The following is an 18,532-nucleotide window of genomic DNA, read 5'->3' as shown; positions in this document are numbered from 1 at the left end:
TACAATGCAGTCATCTTGTATTTCATTGCACAAAACAGTACAACAGACATTGATGGAAACTGCTAAAAATAAGCTGGAGAAGGTACATGCACTTTGGGGAAATGCACATGACTTTGTTCACCAAACTGCCCTTTTTAACCATCTACATTGAACGTTTAAGTACATCTCAAAGCCCTCAGTTCCTCAGCTGGTCTTTGCCTTGCAGGTATTTAAGATGCTTATGGAATACAACTTTGTGCAGAGGAAGGGAGGAAGCATGATCCATTACAGGTGGCTGTTCAGAGTCTCAAGTCAGTCGAACTAGCGCAGGCGTCCAACAAAATTGTCAGTCAGCCCCAGACATAAGGCAGAAGACACACTGTACGTAAGAAGTACTGCAATGAGTGAACTGTCCTAATACATCAGATCAGAGAGGAGCTTTCAATTATTCTTTAAGAGGAATAAAAAAACCCAATCTGTAATGTAACAGTTGCTTCCATCAGATGCCTTGTGTGAGCTTAATTTTACTAACTGAAGAAGGCAATCATATTCCACACCTCATTCTTTTCCTCTCACTGCACTTTCAACAAAGTCAAAACAAAAAAAATCTCCCTGAACCTCCGTAAATTACTCGCTGACAACTGAACTAATCTGCAGCTACAAAACATACCAACGTAGTGGCCGTCAATGGCACAGTGGTCTTGCTGCATATTCTAGAACACCATTCATTTACCATTACTGTCCATCCCCATAAAGTCTTACCCTTGTGGGCAAAAGCATGTAGAGAGCTGCTCAGAAAATATAATCCTCCTCCCTTTGCTGTTCAGGGCAGTTTTACACCCTCCACTAAGACCCTCAGGAACAGTTATATTACAGTTCCATTTACTTTCTAAAATAATTTAAAGTATTATAATTCAAAATAAGATACAAGCAGACGTCTTTTTCTACAGTTTTATTGATTCAATCCTGGTGTGTAACTATACATCTTCATTCTGCTTGTAGTTACAATGTTGCTTTACTATTATTTTGTAGTTAAGTTTCTTACAGTCTTCAGAAAACACCACTTACTGTGTAAGATTAATCATTCCACACATTGTAAATTACTGGGATCTTTCCCTAAATAGTGCTACTTGAGGCAGAGGTCACACTGCTCTCTTTAGATAGAAATTTGTAAAGGCAAATGAATTAAATTCACCTTCCAAGGAAAATAAGAATGTTAAAAATAGCTTCAAGAATTGGTATGACTCATTTAGGTCTCAGAAAAAATCTATGACTGGCAAAGATATCTACAATTTGATACTGTACTCGATACTTTCATTAAGACCAAAAGAATATTTATGAAGAACTGAAGTTAAACTTGTACATTGTTCTCAAAGATAAGTATCACCTTGAGTTTTTTAGGATTTTTTTTAATTTTAATTTTTTTTAGCAGAAAATGCACTACCTTTGAAAAATATTATAAGGTAAGAATAGATATCTGAAGAAAAAAATGCTAAAAGCATGCAACACTGATACCAAATTTTAGCAGGAGACATTTTTAATTGAAAACGGACTCAAAGGATAGTACAAAAGAGTTTCTTCTCCCTAAAGGGATTTTCAGATGCAGGCACAGGAATAATAAGGGGATCTTCTCCAATGTGCGCATCACAATATGCCAATAAATCTGCTGCAGCCTTGGACACCTAATAGAAGAGAAGAGAGAACTACTGTAACACGTAATTCTGAACCAATCTGCATTGCATAAATATTTTTCATAAAAACAAATATAATGGGAGCTATCATAAAATAGGGAGTAGATTGCTTTATCCTTTAAATTATTAGAGACCACAACTCTCCATTTGCTCTTACTAGGCCTAGTAACCCTTACATAAATTTATCTAACATAGTGACATAAAATGGTATCAATTTATATGATTCATGTTCAGCTGTTCCTCTCCATCAGAAGGAGGTCAAGAGCACATACTCGTTAAAACATGTATATGCTAACCATCCATAAACAATATGGATTCTCCTTGAAGTGTCTGTTTTTGTAGAGGCACCTGCTTCAGCTCTTATTCCCAGTCATTCGTTGTAGGGTTTTCCACAAACACTTTCTACCCTTTGCTCCTCTGGATGCAAAACAAACAAAAAGTTCTTTAGGCACATAACCATGGGATTAAAAAGAAATAACAAATCAAGAACACAACTTGAACATAGTGGGTCATAGCTGTCATTTAAGCTAAATACGGTTCTTTTCAATGAAGTAAGACCAATTAGCTTCTGCTTAGTAAGTTACTTTATTCATAGCATGCATTAAAACTTGAGCATTACCTTAAAATTTTTATATTTCTAAAATAAACAATTCTCAAGTCTCCAAATTCAAGACATTGGTTTATGCTTACTATAAAGTCATACAAAAATGCAGCAGTGTGTTTGCCTACAAGATATTTTGCATTAAATGAAAAAATGAAATATTAAACTTTGTAACCTTTGCAGCTTTGTGCCATATGAATATCTGTGACATTAGGCCACTGTGATTCATTTATTTTTTCAAGTATTCAGAATGCACACACAAAATATTTTTGTTCTGCTCGGTCAGCAAGATATTCACAGCTATCTGTATCTCTTTGCTTTGGTGAATTAATGTGTTTTCAATAGTCTGAGAAAATGAAATCTGAAATCTTTACAAAAAAGTCTTTTCTCTGAGCAACATGACAGCTTCTCCTGAGTCAAACACTGAGGTCAGCACGTTTGCTTAATTATGGTGAAGAGGAAAAACAAATTAGATTTCTGGTATTTTTCTAGCAGATGTGTCATCAACGTTAGCTTTAAGCTTCCCCACACCCTACTTGCTTTGACATGAGCCTGGCCAGTAGTAGGCTTCAGATGAGACCTATGAAGTCAACAGGTATTGAATCAGAATTCACATAAAATTTAAATTAACTCCTGGAAGAAAATAACAGACTTTTAACTTCTTAAATATGCACTAAAACATATCTTTGTAGAATGTTTAAACCCACAAAGTACCCGTGTTCCGGCATCACAGTATAGACTATCCTCCTAGTGGAAGAGGCAAGGGTGTTTAGGTTATTTAAAATTAGTTTGTCTTTGAGTTATCCTGTAAGTCAAAAGGGTGGGCAGAGACACTACATATGAACAACAGACTGCTGGGCACACACAAAGCAGAAAACGAAGCACTAAACTGAGCAAATCAGAAGAGATATTCAGAAGGACAAAATCTTCTCAAGAAAGAAGCAGGTAAAACATTTATGTGTGGAAAATTACAAAGTACAAAGGATTGTAATCACTTTCAGACATACTTCAATTAGCTACTTGCTAAGCAATGACAAAAAAATGAGGCTTAGGGTATGAGGGCACTGTCTAGAACAGAGAGATAGATCTGTAATCAACAGATCAAACAGATCTGTAATCAAACAGAAAACTTAGGAATCCTAACATATTCCCAAGTTTCATTTAAATTTACTTATGAATTTTTAAAAAGATTATTCAAAGAAAGGCACAGTGTAGACAGAGTATGAAATTCCTATCAAGCCCTCAAAAGATCAAATGGCAGAAACATACTTTTCTTTGCTAACTACGTACGCTGTACCTCAGCAAAATATAAACTAGCATAGAATTTATCCACTGAAGAGGAGTTTAGCACATTTCAAGTAATGTTAGGAGGAATGTATCACCCCAGCATTTTGGAGAAGTATTTTCAAGTAATGATAACCATAAACATCAGTACATTCATAATTATTTAACATACGGTTTTTCACTTTTCTATTGTCCTTCAAGCTTATCTAAGCTTGTCTCAAATTAAGAGAGATCTATGCTCTAATTAATTAGCTGGTCCTGAACTCTTACATTCAAACTGAGCAAATCAAACTCAGAGCCACAGGTGCCCACAAAAGCTCAATGTCATAATAAACATTAGTGCCATAAAACCTAATGGAGAGCTAGTCTGATTCTCTTGGTCCCAGAGACAGGGTTTATTAAAGATGCCCAGCACATTTCACCTTCAATAAGCTAATGAGTAAATTATTTTATTCATGAAACCAACAGTCTTTTTAAGCAAACTGAGCCTACAGTAGCAGAGAACCAACTCTGGACTTAAACAGACCAACTTTCCCACAATGATCTTGTTTGTTCCATGCACTGATAAGCAATATCAGCCCAAGTATATTGCTTTTCTTTCAATGGAAGTACAATTTCAATCATCATTCTTTGAAGGGATAAGCCCAGTAATATAATTTCCTATTTCTCTACATTTTACTGTGCTTTGATATCATGTAACAATGATTTTCACTAGCAAAATCTCACCGTACATTTTTGTGTCTAACTTGTCCTCTAATGCTAGTAGCAATGCCATAAAGCAGAGCAACACTTTCTTCAATGTCAGAGTGTTTAAATCCCAACTTAGTTTGCTTTTAAACAAACCATAGTACAGTTTAGTAAAAAAACAAACCTGCAACAAGGAACTGAGGAACACGATCACATTGTCACAAACAAAACCTGTACGAGGACATATATTTTCGTCCTTTAAGCAAATAGAAAGTTTGGGAGGAGATATCCTCCCACTGGGATTACAGCAGTTATAAAAGTAAATTACGGCCATGTCTTCACTAAAAGCGGAGTCACTTAGGCTTGCACAGCGGAATAATGACCACTCACTACAGGGAGTTAAATTAGCTGATCACAATCCAGGAGCAATGAAAACACGGGTTCCTGCGGCTGTGAGCAGTGTTGGCAAAGTCAGGACTGTGGCCAAAAAAAGAGCAAAATACAATGTTGCCTCCAGCAAGTTTTCTGCTCAGTGTCATTATTCGGAACAACAGTGGCGGAAGGCCCCTGCATTGAGTGTGGCATTAAGGCTCCAGCAGAGATGCTGCTTTAGCACACATCAGCAGGCAGAGGTGCCTCATAGCCAGGGCTACACCCTGCTAGTGTACAAAATAATGTGCTGATCAGCCTATTTGTGCCACAGAAGGAGTTAAATGGAGGCCGCTCTGTCAGAGCTTTTACTCACCTTTAGGGTTATTTGTAGTCGAATGCTGCTGAACAGTTTCAGAATAGCTTTTATTAAGAATTAAAATAAATGCATGTAACTTGAATATTCAAATGAAACTAACACATTTATCATGTCAACTCTCCTACACAATACAGCTTGGTCTGCAGATTCAAAGTAATTTACACATATTGCAGAAGTGGCTAAAGAAAAAAAAATCAGACTCCAGTTTGATTGATGAATTCTTTTAAAGTGTATGGATAGAAGGGATTGAGTATATAGGGATCACACTGATCTAACATTTAATACAATTATTTTTAGCCTCTCTAGTGAAAAATACATCTTGTTGTCAAACTACCAAAAGGAAACAAAAAAATCCAACAAAATATTCAACCCTGATGCTTTAAAGAATTAGTCTCAGGAGGACTGTGAAATTTGACCATTATATTTCAGAATAACAGAGGTGATAAGAACAGCCAAAGTTAGAACATAATCCTGTTAGCTGCACTAATAATTATAAGCTTCAATGACAGGGCAAAATGCTGCAATTACTATGTCATCTGTCTTGTCATGGATTGTGACTAATTACCATCCTTACTATGACACCCACTCTGCTTATCCTTTACATCTAAAACAAAGAGATTCACACACATTTATTGGCAATTCCACTGTTTATCTCCCAATACTATTCAGGACCAGTTAGGAATACTTCCTGTCTTCTAAGGAAAAAGAAAATGGAATAATAATTGATATACCAAGATTCTTAAATGTCAGAGCACTCTTTCTTGCTCTTCTGCTTGCAAAGAGAAGATTAAATAGTGCCTTATTCTGAGGACAACTCTGATGAACACCAGGATTATCTTTGCTTTCTCAACTTTACTGCTAGATCTTTAGAAGACACATTCTTCTACTAGCAGATCTTCTTCTACTAGTCATGAGGCCACTTCATCTGATTTCACTTGATGTTTCCTAGCTTGGAATCTGCATTTCCTGCTTTCTACTTACTTCTCCATTATAACTCTAGCTGTTCCTTTGGCAGGTAAGTAAGGCAGGTTCAATTTACAATCCTTCTGGGATTCCTACAGTTTACAAAAAGAACCACAGTAATACTCCTTCCAACTAACAATCAATACACCAATAACTTCATCCTGCTCTTTTAAGTTGTCCTGTTTCTTTCACACCTTAACAGCGAGTTGTCTTTGTGGAATCTCAGAACACAGCTTGCTCAGAACACAGCTTGCTGCTCTGACTGGTTGAAGGACTTGATTTTTAAATCAGTTGAAAAATCCAGAACACAGCAGGGAATGTGCAACTATCATTATACTTTTAACTACAAGATTTTAATTGAGCAGACCCAACTCTTGCTGCTTACAGCAGCTACTGTCCATGGAAAACAAACTGCCTCTGTAGTAGAAAAATGAGCTAGAACTTCTGATTTCCCTGGCCAATAATGCAGGCACATTTTTAATGTTTGCAATGTGGTCTTGCCTATTATGGGAATAACTCTTTGGCTACAGCTATTTGCAAAACAGTATTTAATTAAATTATTTGGAAAGCAGTGATCTTTTGTTAAATGTCTAACTAGTTTAATCAGATGCAAAATGCCAGAAAAAAGGAAGGAAATTCATTTCTCTGCCCTTTACAGTGATGATCCGAGAACTCAAAATCTCCTGTTGAAACCACTGGAAAGTCTCTTGGTAAAATCTGGCTATGCTGAAACACACATTTAGCTGATTCAAGGTTAAAAAGCAAAGCAAAGATCTTGAAGAAATAAAAATCCTATCAACCTCTTCTCACAATCCTTCATATGCTTGTTCAAAGAAATTCTAGAAATCAAGACATTTTGAAAGGTTATATTCAGTTTATGTTAGTATAGGAACCCTCAGAATTCTGGAACATGTCAGATTTTCTGTGGTGCATTTTTGGTCCCAAGCTGTCTTGAAAGGTGAAGTCACTGCACTTTCAAGCTATCTTGTTTTTTAGGTCTGCCACACTTGCTAATAACTGTGTTCTTTTTAATTAAACTGACTGTAAAAATAACCTATGTCTTTCTTGCATATGTAATTAAGAAAGTTATACATCTAACTAATGAACCTATCTGCATAACTGAGCTAATGACGTGGTTAGTGACAGTTACCACTGAATATATAGAAGCAACTTTAAGACAATCTACTAAGTGTTAACGATTTCAAATTCCAATAAACTGGGCCACATTTTTCCAACCCTTTCCTCTGCCACTCCTGCACACCCACTCCTTCTGGTCACTTCTGTTCATGCAACTGCAATATGACCTGAGTAAGGGGATGGTTTAACTGCATTGAACACTGAAAAGATAAAACTTCCCTTACTGCAGAAAATAGAAACACCTGTCCCTGTGAACAGATTATGGAATGAATTTGTAAGATACAAGATAGAAACTACACTTTTGCAAACTCAGTGATCTTACAACACATTGCTAAAAACTGCCACAAAATAGAGAGACTGAAATTTCTGTTTTCATATAAGCAAGACTGACCACTCACGTGACTGTACTAATATTTCTGAATTAGAAACACATTTCCCATTAGTGAGTTTGTGATCTGATACTATTTTAAAAATCATAATTATATGCTACTGTCCCCATGCTCACTACATGCAAAATTTCAGCACACAGGACGGATGGACAAACAGACTGAGTTAAGATTACATGATAATTTTAATGTACAACATTTCTAAATTGTCTTACCAAGTTAGTAATCTCAGTTACAAACAGTTAAAGTTTGTAACAACTCAGGTACAATTGTGTGCAGAAAATCGGATAATTTAAATGTATTCCTTTTCAGAGATGGACAGACTAGAAACTGTTCTTACTTGGAGAGACTGGATTTTTTAATGCAAATAATTATTCTCTATTTTCAGAGGCAAAGAGCAAAAGAAATGAGCATTGTTTTCTTAAAACTTTCTATGACATCATTAGGTTTTAGGTGCTTGATTTATTCACAAAATTTTAGCCTAGTGGAAGGCACAATGACAGGCAAGAATAATCCACAGACTTTGCTGGTTAAAAATGTTGAGAATCTCTGTTTAATAGTGCCTTTAGTAAAAATATTTAATCCACACATATTTAGAGGCATGATAAAATGAAATCTTCACATATAACAAGTTATCGTGTGAAAAATCATAACTGCACACTGCAATAATACAATTTTTTTGTGCAATGATGTCTGCACTAAAACAAAACAAATCAAAGCAATTAATCCTGTCTCATCACTGTTCAAAAGTATTGCAATATCTTATAGACTTATTCCAGGTCTTAAAGGAGAAAAAACTGAGAAACCTAAGCTGCTACAGGTGACAAGGAAGAGCACCCCTGCATCTGCCAGTTGATTTTAAGTATTTCACAAAATATAACTTTTGACAGATGTAAAAGACACTCACACAGGAGCAAACTATAAGCTAGACTTTGGAAATCGCTTCACTAGAACCCACCAGTTAGTGGCTCATTTACAGTAGTTAGCAGGAGTAGTTAGTAGTTAGTTATTTATAGTTAGTAGGAGTTAGTGACTCATTTACAGTACTGAATATTGATTTATAGTTCAACAAGGATTTTTGATTTCAGCTGGTTGAGTCTTTCTACAATATTAAAGAGACACTGTAACACAAGCTAGTCAGTGAATTCAAATATCAACAGTAAGTCTAAGTTTACCTTCATTCTATCCATGTATGCTTCCATTTTTAATTGCTCCACAGCTTTCCTGGCTTGAGATATATTGGTTGTACTGTTTGATACTAGTTCCTTCATTTTGTTTTTCCTAGAAGAGACAAAGTTGAGAACATTTAAAAGTACAGGTAGCAAATACAGCAATCGCTGAAAATACAGTTCTCTGAACCTTAACCAACCCTCACCCACCATATCAACACTGCCAAGCTGCAGGTCACAAATACAGACCAGACACCATTTATTTCTGTCCTCTTGCTCAATAGCACCTTATTGCATTACATATTTGCACTCTCCATCATCAGTACTCAAACTGAATCCTGCAAACAACATACAAACACAAAGCACAGGACCATTACTTCAGTGTAGAAATGGGTGCCCTGGTTCAGACTGCCAACTCAGAACAGCTGTTCACAAACAGACCTTGCAGCCATTGCACAGTTTGGCTCCATGCCCCAGTTACACCTTGTAATATCACAAGTTCAGAAATGTGCACAGTGGAAATGAATGTCACACCGCTCTCACTGAGCATCAAAGAGAAATTTTAAGATAGAGAACGAGTCAAAATTCTGACTATCAATATAAGGGGTTTAGAAATTAAGTAACAGATTAAGAAAAATAATGCAGTGTTTTCCAACTTTTTGCTTACACATGCCTAGCAAATTTAAAGATGATTAAAACCTGGTACAGTACACTATGCAGGATAGGAATGCATTATTTTTTAAGAGACCTGCAGCTCTTGGGAAGGGACATCTAATTAAGGTATGACAGTGTTTGGTTTTCTTGCATTGCTACTCCCTGAGGGATTAAATCAACTCATTATCACACAGTCCTCAGCACTGTTACCAGATTAGTCAAGATGACCACATTCACACCTTGAATAACTTACAATATATATGCCAGAGGTGGTCTGTATGTTAGACCACCTTGTGCTGACACCATTACGTAGCGCTGGTCCAGCACAAGTAACAGTTCCTATTTAAAAGCCATTGGAAGTTGGACTAAAGCCGCATGGAAAAATGATAGGATTACAGACGACCTAGACCACGTCCTGGGCTAGTTATACTATCCAGTAAGATGAGGTGCTGAGGTTTCAATCAGCCAAAACACTCCCCTATGGCCTTCACAAGTGCCACCTGAAGCAAGATTAGTCAAGCACCAAGCGTCAGAAACCAATACCAAGTTTGGCAATGCAAAGGACACTTTGGGGTGTGAGAGGCAGATGGGACATGGGAGTAAAACACACAAAAGCATGCATTTTGTATTGCTGCCAGAAGAGTTTTTGGCTCAGGTCTTTCAAAATGAATACTTCCAGCTTATTTCTGGATAAGAAGCAAACACCTAGAACCATACAAATTTCCCTTCTTGAACCTTGATAGCTTACTTGATCCAGACACTGGGGGATAAGATACAAACAGGAAATTAAGTAGGACGCAGGAAATGCTCTTGTAAAAAAAAAATTGTATATACAAAGTCTTAACCCTGTTAGACTCAACAGAAGTACATAATCTAGAGCACAAAAAGAATGAAGGAAAAACTTTTTGACTGCTTTGATTTCACAAAATACATGCTCCAAGACAAGGCAAAAAACATCTGTTTCTTCTCCTTTCTAAAGATCAGTAACCTATGCTGTAAAACAGGATGGTGGAATACAAATGCATTGGTGAGCCATGCTCAACACTCATTTGAAGAAACAAAAGAATCTTATTCTTTCAAGTCTAGTGTAAGTCTAGGCAGGGGAAACAATACCTTAAAATACACTAATTGTGCCAAATAAACAAGAGCTTTAGCCAAGACAAAGAACAGGGTTTTAGGGGTTTTTTGAGTGTCATTTGAATGGAACACAAGTTTCCCCCTTGCATGCTCTGATGAAATAAAACCGTGTCAGAACACAGCAGCTTCTTATTTTTTTTGACTTAGTTTACAGGATTGAATACATGTGGAGGAACTGGCTTTGCATAAAATGCCATGTACGATACAAAAACCCACAACCAACCAACAGCCTCCAATCAATTTTCAGATGTGTTTTGACTTGCAGAGGAAAGTCAAACAGTAGAAAGGATATGAGATGTTCACAAGAGGAGGAGGCTCTGAATTACAGCTCATCTCTGGACTTTTTGTTCGACAACTCCCTACCTTTTAAGCATTGACCTATCCATAAAAATGAGAATAAACACATTTAGCTTTGTTTACAAAATGATACCCCCACAAGTATGAATCATTTAAATTTTGTTATCATCTCCACAGCTAAACTCTAATGATCACAAAGCCAAAAAAAGTCAAAGCTAAATCAATTAACAGGGCCCTTTCTACACTTGCCACAGCCCAAGTCCAGAGGCAAATTGGAAATTTAATATTGAATAAGAGATGTAAATTAAACTGAATTAAGCAACTGAAAATGCTTGAACAGTCCAGAGAATTCCAGATCTCCCAAGCTTTTCTGGCAGTTCATTCATTCAAATCATGCTTAAATATTTAACTACCATATTTGTGGAAGAGCTTCGCATCCATTTAAGTATCTAATCTCTACTTTTCATACACACTGCTCTGGTTCCAGAACTTTTTGTAAGAGTGATTTCCCCTACCAAGCTACATATACCTCTACTTTCTCTGCAAATACAGTACATATCTGTGCATCAGTTACATATGATGTGTCTTTTGCAGACAAAACTTTGGATGACACCTGGTTCTGCTCTCCTTAGGACCTATGATATTCTCTACATTCTTTAATGAAATAAAATATTTGCTTAGAAATAAAGCTCTAGAGAGAAGGACATTTTAATAACAAATCAGGCTGTGCTAAAGGTCATTTTTGCAGACAAAGCTTAGGATGACATCTGATTCTGTTCTCCTTAGGACCTATGATATTCTTTAACCTTAATAATATTAACCTTAAGCTTAATATTCTTTAAAGAAATAAAATTCTTACTTAGAAATAAAGCTCCGGAGAGAAAAGAAATTTCAATAACAAGAGAATCTATTACACACCCATCCCCTGGAATGTGAGGAAGCCTCCTCCTTCAAACACCCTCTTGTAGGACCTGTTTCCTCTGAAGTGCTTCCTCTGAGGCTGCAGCTTGACAAACAGCTCTGATTCTTTCTCTTAAGACGTCTCCTCAGAAACAGTTCAAGTACTCTCAAGGCCTTTAGTCCCACAGGAAGGCACATCTAGCTTTACTGTACCTGAGGGGTAGTCTGCAGGATCACAGAATGGTTTGTGTTGGAAGGCACCTTTAAAGGTCATCTAGTCCAAGGCCCCTGCAATGAGCAGTAGCAACTTCTACTACAACAAGTTGCTCAGGGCATCCAACCAGATCTTGAATGTTTCCAGGGATGGGGCATCCACCACCTCTCTGGGCAACCTGTTACAGTGCTTCACCACACACAATACAATTTTTCCCCATATATCTAGTCTATATCAACCCTCTTTTAGTTTAAAACCATTACCCTTTGCCCTATTGCAACAGGCCCTGCTAAAAAGTCTGTCCCATCTTTCTTACAAGCCCCTTTCAACTACTGAAAGGCTGCAATAAGGTCTCCCTGGAGAGTTTGCTTCTCCAGGCTGAACAATTCAAACTCTCTCAGACATTCCTCATAGGAGAGGTGCTCCAGCCCCTTGATACGTGTGTGGTGCTCCTCTGCACTCGCTCTGACAGGTTGATGTCCATCCTGTGCTGGTGGGGTAGCAGCTGGGAGCTGCAGCACTGCAGGTGGGGTATCAACGGAGCAGAGTAGAGGGGCGGAATCACTTCCCTTGCCCTGCTGGCCACACTGCTTTTGATACTCAAAAGGAATAACTTCTCCCTATTTTAAAATTATCTAAACTCCCTTGAACCAGAAATTACTCAGCTGGGTTTGCTAATATTCATTCCTGGCTGTGTTTCCAGCAGCCCCCCATTAAGTTAGATCGATATAGACATACAGAAGTCCTGAAAATCACCGTAGTTACAGTAACCATGTTAATGATCAGACTACATGCAGTCTACGTGTCACTGATGCACACCAGTGGACCTAGATTACATAGGAGCTCACTTATCCAGTATATTTTTGTGCAGCATACAGAATTCATTAACCTAGTCTCTATTGATTCTTTTCTATTAGGGGAACACCGATCACACTACCAAAGAATAGTGACAGCAGCTACACAGCCTTTTTCAGCCAAGTAGTTTCTGCTGACTGGCACATCATACTAGACAATCATTTCCTAAAGCATCACTCCTGAAAGCTTTGTATTGACAGCCTCCCAGCCAGATGAATTTTCTGGGGTTTTGTGGCTTTTTAGCTCACTTGAACTTCATCCTTTCTCTGGGTGCAGTTAATGCATGTGTGCTGAAGTTCATCATCTCCAGAGCTCCTCAAAATGCCCTGTGAAGAGCAACTTTTCTTTATTTGTTTTTACAATTGATTAGATTGTACCCAACAGCACTTCAAAGGCAAACTTATCTTATGATAACCCAGGAAGCTGCACAAATATTTGCAGGTATAGCTTGACCCTGCACCAGGGTAAGGAGTGCAACTAACATTTACTAAACATTATAAATACTTGTTAGTAAAATGCAGGAGAAGTTTGAAAATTTGAGTAACAGAGAAGCAAAATATAATTTTCAAACTTTTTGGTAGGATTTCAACAAGCAACAGGAATGAAAAGCTGCATAGCAATTTCCTCCCCTCTAGTTCCAAGTACAACCTTAAAATGCAAAACCAGAAGAGTGACCTGAAGAATTCAATCTAAAAAGCCCTAAACCAAATTTCTTTCACCAATCTAATGTGATGAACCTGAAATTACTAAATGAGAAAATCTGGGGTTGACAACTCTGTAGAACACCTTCCACACAAGCTCTGCACTTCTTGGACATATAGCACAATAGAAAAGTCAACCCAATCATGCAACAAAGTCCCAGTGACATTAGCAGGAATCATCTCTGGACAATGACCTGCAAATAACATTCTAAATTGTGGAAGATCCTCACATTTCATTATCCACTTGTAAGAACACAAACAGCAAAATTTAGACCCTCACAGCTGTTTGATAAAAAACTAGCATAACAAAGAAATTAAAAAAAAAAAAAAAGAAAAAAAAGAATAAAAATAGAAGAGTTTTACAGTTGCTGTTTAGGCAAGAGAAACTTAACAACTAACCCTGCACTAAGAGCACTAGTTATCTGTGCTAGCATCACTGTCCATACAATATGGGTAATTTTCCCCTTTATCTGCAGGTCACAAAGAGGAGAGGAATAACTTCCTCTGCCGTGTCAGTTCTTACTCCAAGATTCACCACAACTGATGTAGCTCTGTAAACAGAGAGGGCGGGTAAGGAATCCTTTTACTTTCTCTATCTCATGGCTGCACAAAGAAATACTAGAAAATTACTACAGCTTTTCATTCCATCTGCTAAGGAGAGGCTTAGTAGTACGAGCAGAAATTAGTAGATTAAAGGCAAGACTACGGTTCATGATAAGGAAAGAATGTAATTTTCATACCATAAACATGGTGACTTTGAAAATAACTGCTAATCATGTCACTGCAAACCAGCCAAACTCCAACAGCTCAGTTCTTATCCAACATATTCAGTACTATATCCAGTCCACCAGTCAAGTTCCAAAAATTCTTGCCACTATGCCCAAATTTTTATTCAAAAATATCATCTTGCTTCTCGGCATTTAAAAAAATCAAAGACAACAATGGTTGAACTAATGTGACATTTCACAAGGACAATCTTTTCATTCAATATTATTTATCATACAAGGTTATGTGCACGTACAGCCCAGCAAACTACCAGAGATCCAGAAAGTCTGAGGCAGGAAGATGATTCCTGTCTACTGTTTTACCTCTTTGGTTAACTTTTTAAAGACAGTTGTTAGCTTCTAAGAAATATACGAGGAAATTTAATTATTCCACTTAAACCTTGCTTAAAATGTATTAAACTGAATTGTAACACACAAGGTAGGAAGAGCGCCTCCGGGAATCTCGGCACTGCATCACCTGCAGTGTTTTTCAAGTTGTTATTCTGAGTTTTCTGTCTCTCTGAGCTGCCCTAATGGCTCTGCTGTGCAGCAGCTCCCAGCACAGCACATCAACACACTCCCAGCACAGCAGCCGACGGGCAGTGTTATTTCTCCGGCAGCGCGAGCCAGTCAGCAGGAAAAGCGGCCGCTTCCCTTGCGCCTTCGCACCAGGCAGCTGGCGGCGGAGGAACGAGCACGTAGAACAGAGCGCCCCCCCCCCTCGCCGCCCGCGGGGTACCTGGACTTGGGGGCAGCTTTTCCACGGAAGGACGTCCCCTGCCGATGCAGCGACAGCAGAGCCCAAAGCCCGGCGCCGACTATTGCGGGTACCCGGGAAACTCCGACTGGCGCGGCCGCCGCCGGGCACTGTTTACCCGCAGCCCACGGAACCACCGGGATGCCGGGCAGAGCAGCCGCGGGTTTCCCAGGACACCAGCGCCGATAGCAGCGAGGGAGAACCCCCCGCGCAGCAGGCCCGCCCCGCCCTGCCCGGGCCGCCACCGCCACCGCCCCAATCCCTGATCCCGCCCCACCCGGCACCTTCTCCCGCCCGGCGCCTGCGGCTCCCCCTCACCGTGCGGGGCGGTGGGCGGGAGCACGGGAAGCTCCGAGCAGCCCGGGGCGGCGCCCGGCAGCAGCATGGGCACATGGTCCGCAGGGTGGGGTGGCCGCGGCCCCGACTGCCACCGCCCTCCCGCTCCGCCCCCTTCCGACCTCTTTCTTTACTGCTGCAGCCTCCTCCTGTCCCGCCTCCAGCAGGATTTAGGGATCATGCGGTAGTCCAGGTATTTCTCAAACAGGATCACAGATCAATTACGTTGGAAAAGACCTCTGAGACCATCGAGTCCAACCTATAACCGAACACCACCATGTCAACTAGACCATGACATGTCCAGTCTTTCCTTAAACACTTTCAGGGACAGTGATGCCCCCATCTCCCAAGGCAATCCATTCCAATATTTAATAATTTCTTTCCTGAATTGAGAGGCCCAGAACCAGACACAGTACTGGAGGTGCAGCCTCACCAGTGCTGAGTACAGAAGGACAATCACTTCCCTGGTCCTGCTGACCACACTATTGCTGATACAGGCCAGGATGTCACTAGCCTTGTTGGTCACCCAGACACACACTGGCTCATGTTCAGCCAGCTGTTGACCATCACTCCCAGGGCCTTTTCCCACTGGGCTGCCTTCCAGTCTCCACCCCCAGCCTGCAGCACTGTACCTCAAACTGGAAAACTTGCATGACCCAGGGGTTTGGGATGAGAGCCCACACTGCCTGTCCCACTGAACAAAGGAAGGATGAAGGAAAAAACTGCCCTGAGGAAAGGAACTGCTGTGGGAAAGGGGCACTTAGACTCACCTTGTTGGGGTTAGTACATCAGAAAACTTCAGCTTCATAGATCAATATTTATATACTTTTCCATATAAAACCCGTACAGGTCAGCAGCAGTTAAAAGTGCCAATTAACAATTTTAACTGAAAAAATTGTCATCCCAAATAATTAATATGTTGGTAGGACAACCATCACCACAGTCTGATTTATTTTATTCCCCAGTAAGGTGCTGTTCCTTCTGGAGGGGTGTATGCTGGTCACCCTTTTCTCCTACCCGGCCATCAGCACTTCTTCTCATTCCGTCATAATAGAGCAGAAGCATTTCCAAGTCACATTTGTTTTCTATACAAAAGAGAACAGGGAAGAGCACCATTTTCAAAGGTGACTTGGAGCAAGGGCAGCTTCTTTTGAGACTGAGTCAATGGTTCTTGGGGTGGTGGCTTGGTAGAAGGAAATGCAGCAGGCAGAAGGTAAACATTACTAAATAGGTAAGTTCAAAAGCTTCCCCTAACTAGAGTTCCAGAAACTGATTGGAAACCTCATTGGCTCATGCTGCTGCTCTTTCATTCATGTTCAACAAAAGATTCCGTTTACCAGACAAAGAATTTACGAGCTGTTAGACGAAGAGCACAGGCTCAATGGTTCTAGCAATCAGACAGTTGTCACTCATTTACACAAAATTTTTACCTCTAGATTCTAACAATTTTATTATTAAAGCTAAAATATGAGGGTGGGGAATGGCTGTTTTAAAATGTATTTTCATAATTACAGAGAAATGCCTTCTTTTAATCTGCAAACTCTTACCTTCCACCGCAACCAGGAGTCTCCTATCAGAGTTGGCCCATAGGTTCTGAAGGCAATATCCATACAGCTAACGTGAACTTCTATTCCTTGAATTTACATGAACTAGCCCCTAATGAAGATTATATAGACTTCAGTAATTTGCATTAGAGAATAAAGATTTAATTTTTTTTTTCTGGGAATGCTAGCTCAAAGCTGGGAACAATGAGCAAACTCCTGTTTTTACTCAACTACTTTCTGCTGCGTAGTCTAGAATAGCTTAGAAGTCTAATTAATTGGAGCAGTCACATTTAATTTTTAATCCTTGTTCAAAATTGTGAAATGCACAACACAGCCTATTACAGGGATCCAGATGCAAAATCAGTGGCTTTCTGACCCCATTCCAGAGCAGTAATGGCAAATAATTTTCTACACAGAGGTCATTTGTCAGTAGTTTGTAACTTACTACAGTGGCAAAGGAAATAGTACTGTCTGTACATATGGAGACTTAAAAAATATCCACTGGAATATTAGGTAAGGCAAGCAGAAATTTTAAGTAGTAATTGGTTGGGGGGGGTTAGGGGTTTTTTGGCTTTGTTGTTTGTTTTTGTGATAGAGTAGCAGCATAGTGTGATTTCTGTTTCCATATTCAAGGAGAAAAAAAAATAACCCAATACAGCTTTAAAAAAAAGAAAGTGTGAAGAAACTAAAAGGTAAACTAAAAGTTTGTTAGTAGCAAGCCAGGTGATAATTCCCCCACTGCTCTCTAAAATTATCTCTGCAAAATGCATAGTAAATCCTGCAAGTGTAGTCAAGAAATCCTGGAAGTAGGGAGGGAGAGGACTCTTGCTCAGTATAAAAAACTCTTTCAACTCTTTCTTCAAAGATCAATGTAGTTTAAATGCAAAAATGATCTTTAAAGTTGATGTTTCAGAGTAAAAGTTGAAAAGTATTTTTAATTTCTCACAGAAACTGTTCGTCCTGCAGAAAATTGTCTCAATTCACTTCACAGATAGTTCTCTACTGTTTTTTTTTTTTGTTTCTCCTATTTGTTGTCATGGGTTTGCCTAAACATCTCTAAATGCAAGATCAGGGTTCCCTTTTTCAGTAATGGTTTAGAGACTCCCTCCCTCCACCACAAGTAACAATCTGACTATTGCCTCCCCTTCCCTTTCTCACCAGGTCTCTCCACAATCAGAACATAAAAGGTCTGGGTTTACCCCAGAGTCCTGCAAGTGGTGTCAGGTAGACAGGCCTTGCTACATGAACCTCTCCCCAAACCCTGGCTTCCAACAGAGAGAGCCTTGCATCCTATCAGATGCCTAACAGATCCCAGGCTCCTGCTTTCCACCCATCTCTCAGAGAAGCCAGAGAGGAATTCCTTTTCTGCCTTTTCAGTTCAGACAGGTTTTCAGGGACGAGGCAGCGGGAAAGAAGGGGAATGTCTCTGCTTTGAGAGACATCACTTCATCCAAATTCTAGTCATGCATCCTATGGGAAGGAAGGACAAATGCACATGTGTGCAAAGTGATATGCCTAGAGTTTCCCACTTTCCATCTTACACTCACCACCTTCAGTTCGACAAGCACATGACATAGTCCATAAATAGAACTTCTCCACCTCATGAATTTTAAAATAAGAAAGAATTTCTGAGAATCACAGAAATTGACCTGGACAAAGGTGTGAAAGATCTCTAAAAGAGAAAGGTGCAACTAAGCCAGAAACATGTTTCTAATAATCTCAAAATTA

General features: G+C 39.2%; 1 protein-coding gene across 3 annotated transcripts; it reads right to left on the bottom strand.

Annotated features, from left to right (window-relative positions):
* GNG4 (G protein subunit gamma 4) lies at window positions 1-16,098 on the bottom strand. 3 transcript variants are annotated; one of them, XM_027684964.1, is made up of 3 exons: window positions 16,031-16,098; window positions 8,652-8,757; window positions 1-1,661 (listed from the first exon to the last, which is right to left on the bottom strand). In XM_027684964.1, the coding sequence occupies exons 1-3, from the start codon at window positions 16,066-16,068 to the stop codon at window positions 1,533-1,535; spliced, it is 273 nt and encodes a 90-aa protein (XP_027540765.1). In that variant the 5' UTR covers window positions 16,069-16,098; the 3' UTR covers window positions 1-1,532. The 3 variants fall into 3 exon arrangements, with proteins under 3 accessions (XP_027540765.1, XP_027540774.1, XP_027540783.1); XM_027684973.1 differs by lacking the exon at window positions 16,031-16,098 and adding an exon at window positions 15,243-15,329; XM_027684982.1 differs by lacking the exon at window positions 16,031-16,098 and adding an exon at window positions 14,907-15,107.
* Between the last annotated feature and the right edge of the window lie 2,434 nt (window positions 16,099-18,532).

The sequence above is a fragment of the Neopelma chrysocephalum genome, unplaced genomic scaffold, assembly GCF_003984885.1.
Source record: "Neopelma chrysocephalum unplaced genomic scaffold, ASM398488v2 Primary Assembly neopelma1_23, whole genome shotgun sequence".
NCBI lineage: Eukaryota > Metazoa > Chordata > Aves > Passeriformes > Pipridae > Neopelma > Neopelma chrysocephalum.
The sequence above is the reverse complement of the archived record's forward strand: the minus strand, read 5'-3'. Positions and strand labels throughout refer to the sequence as shown.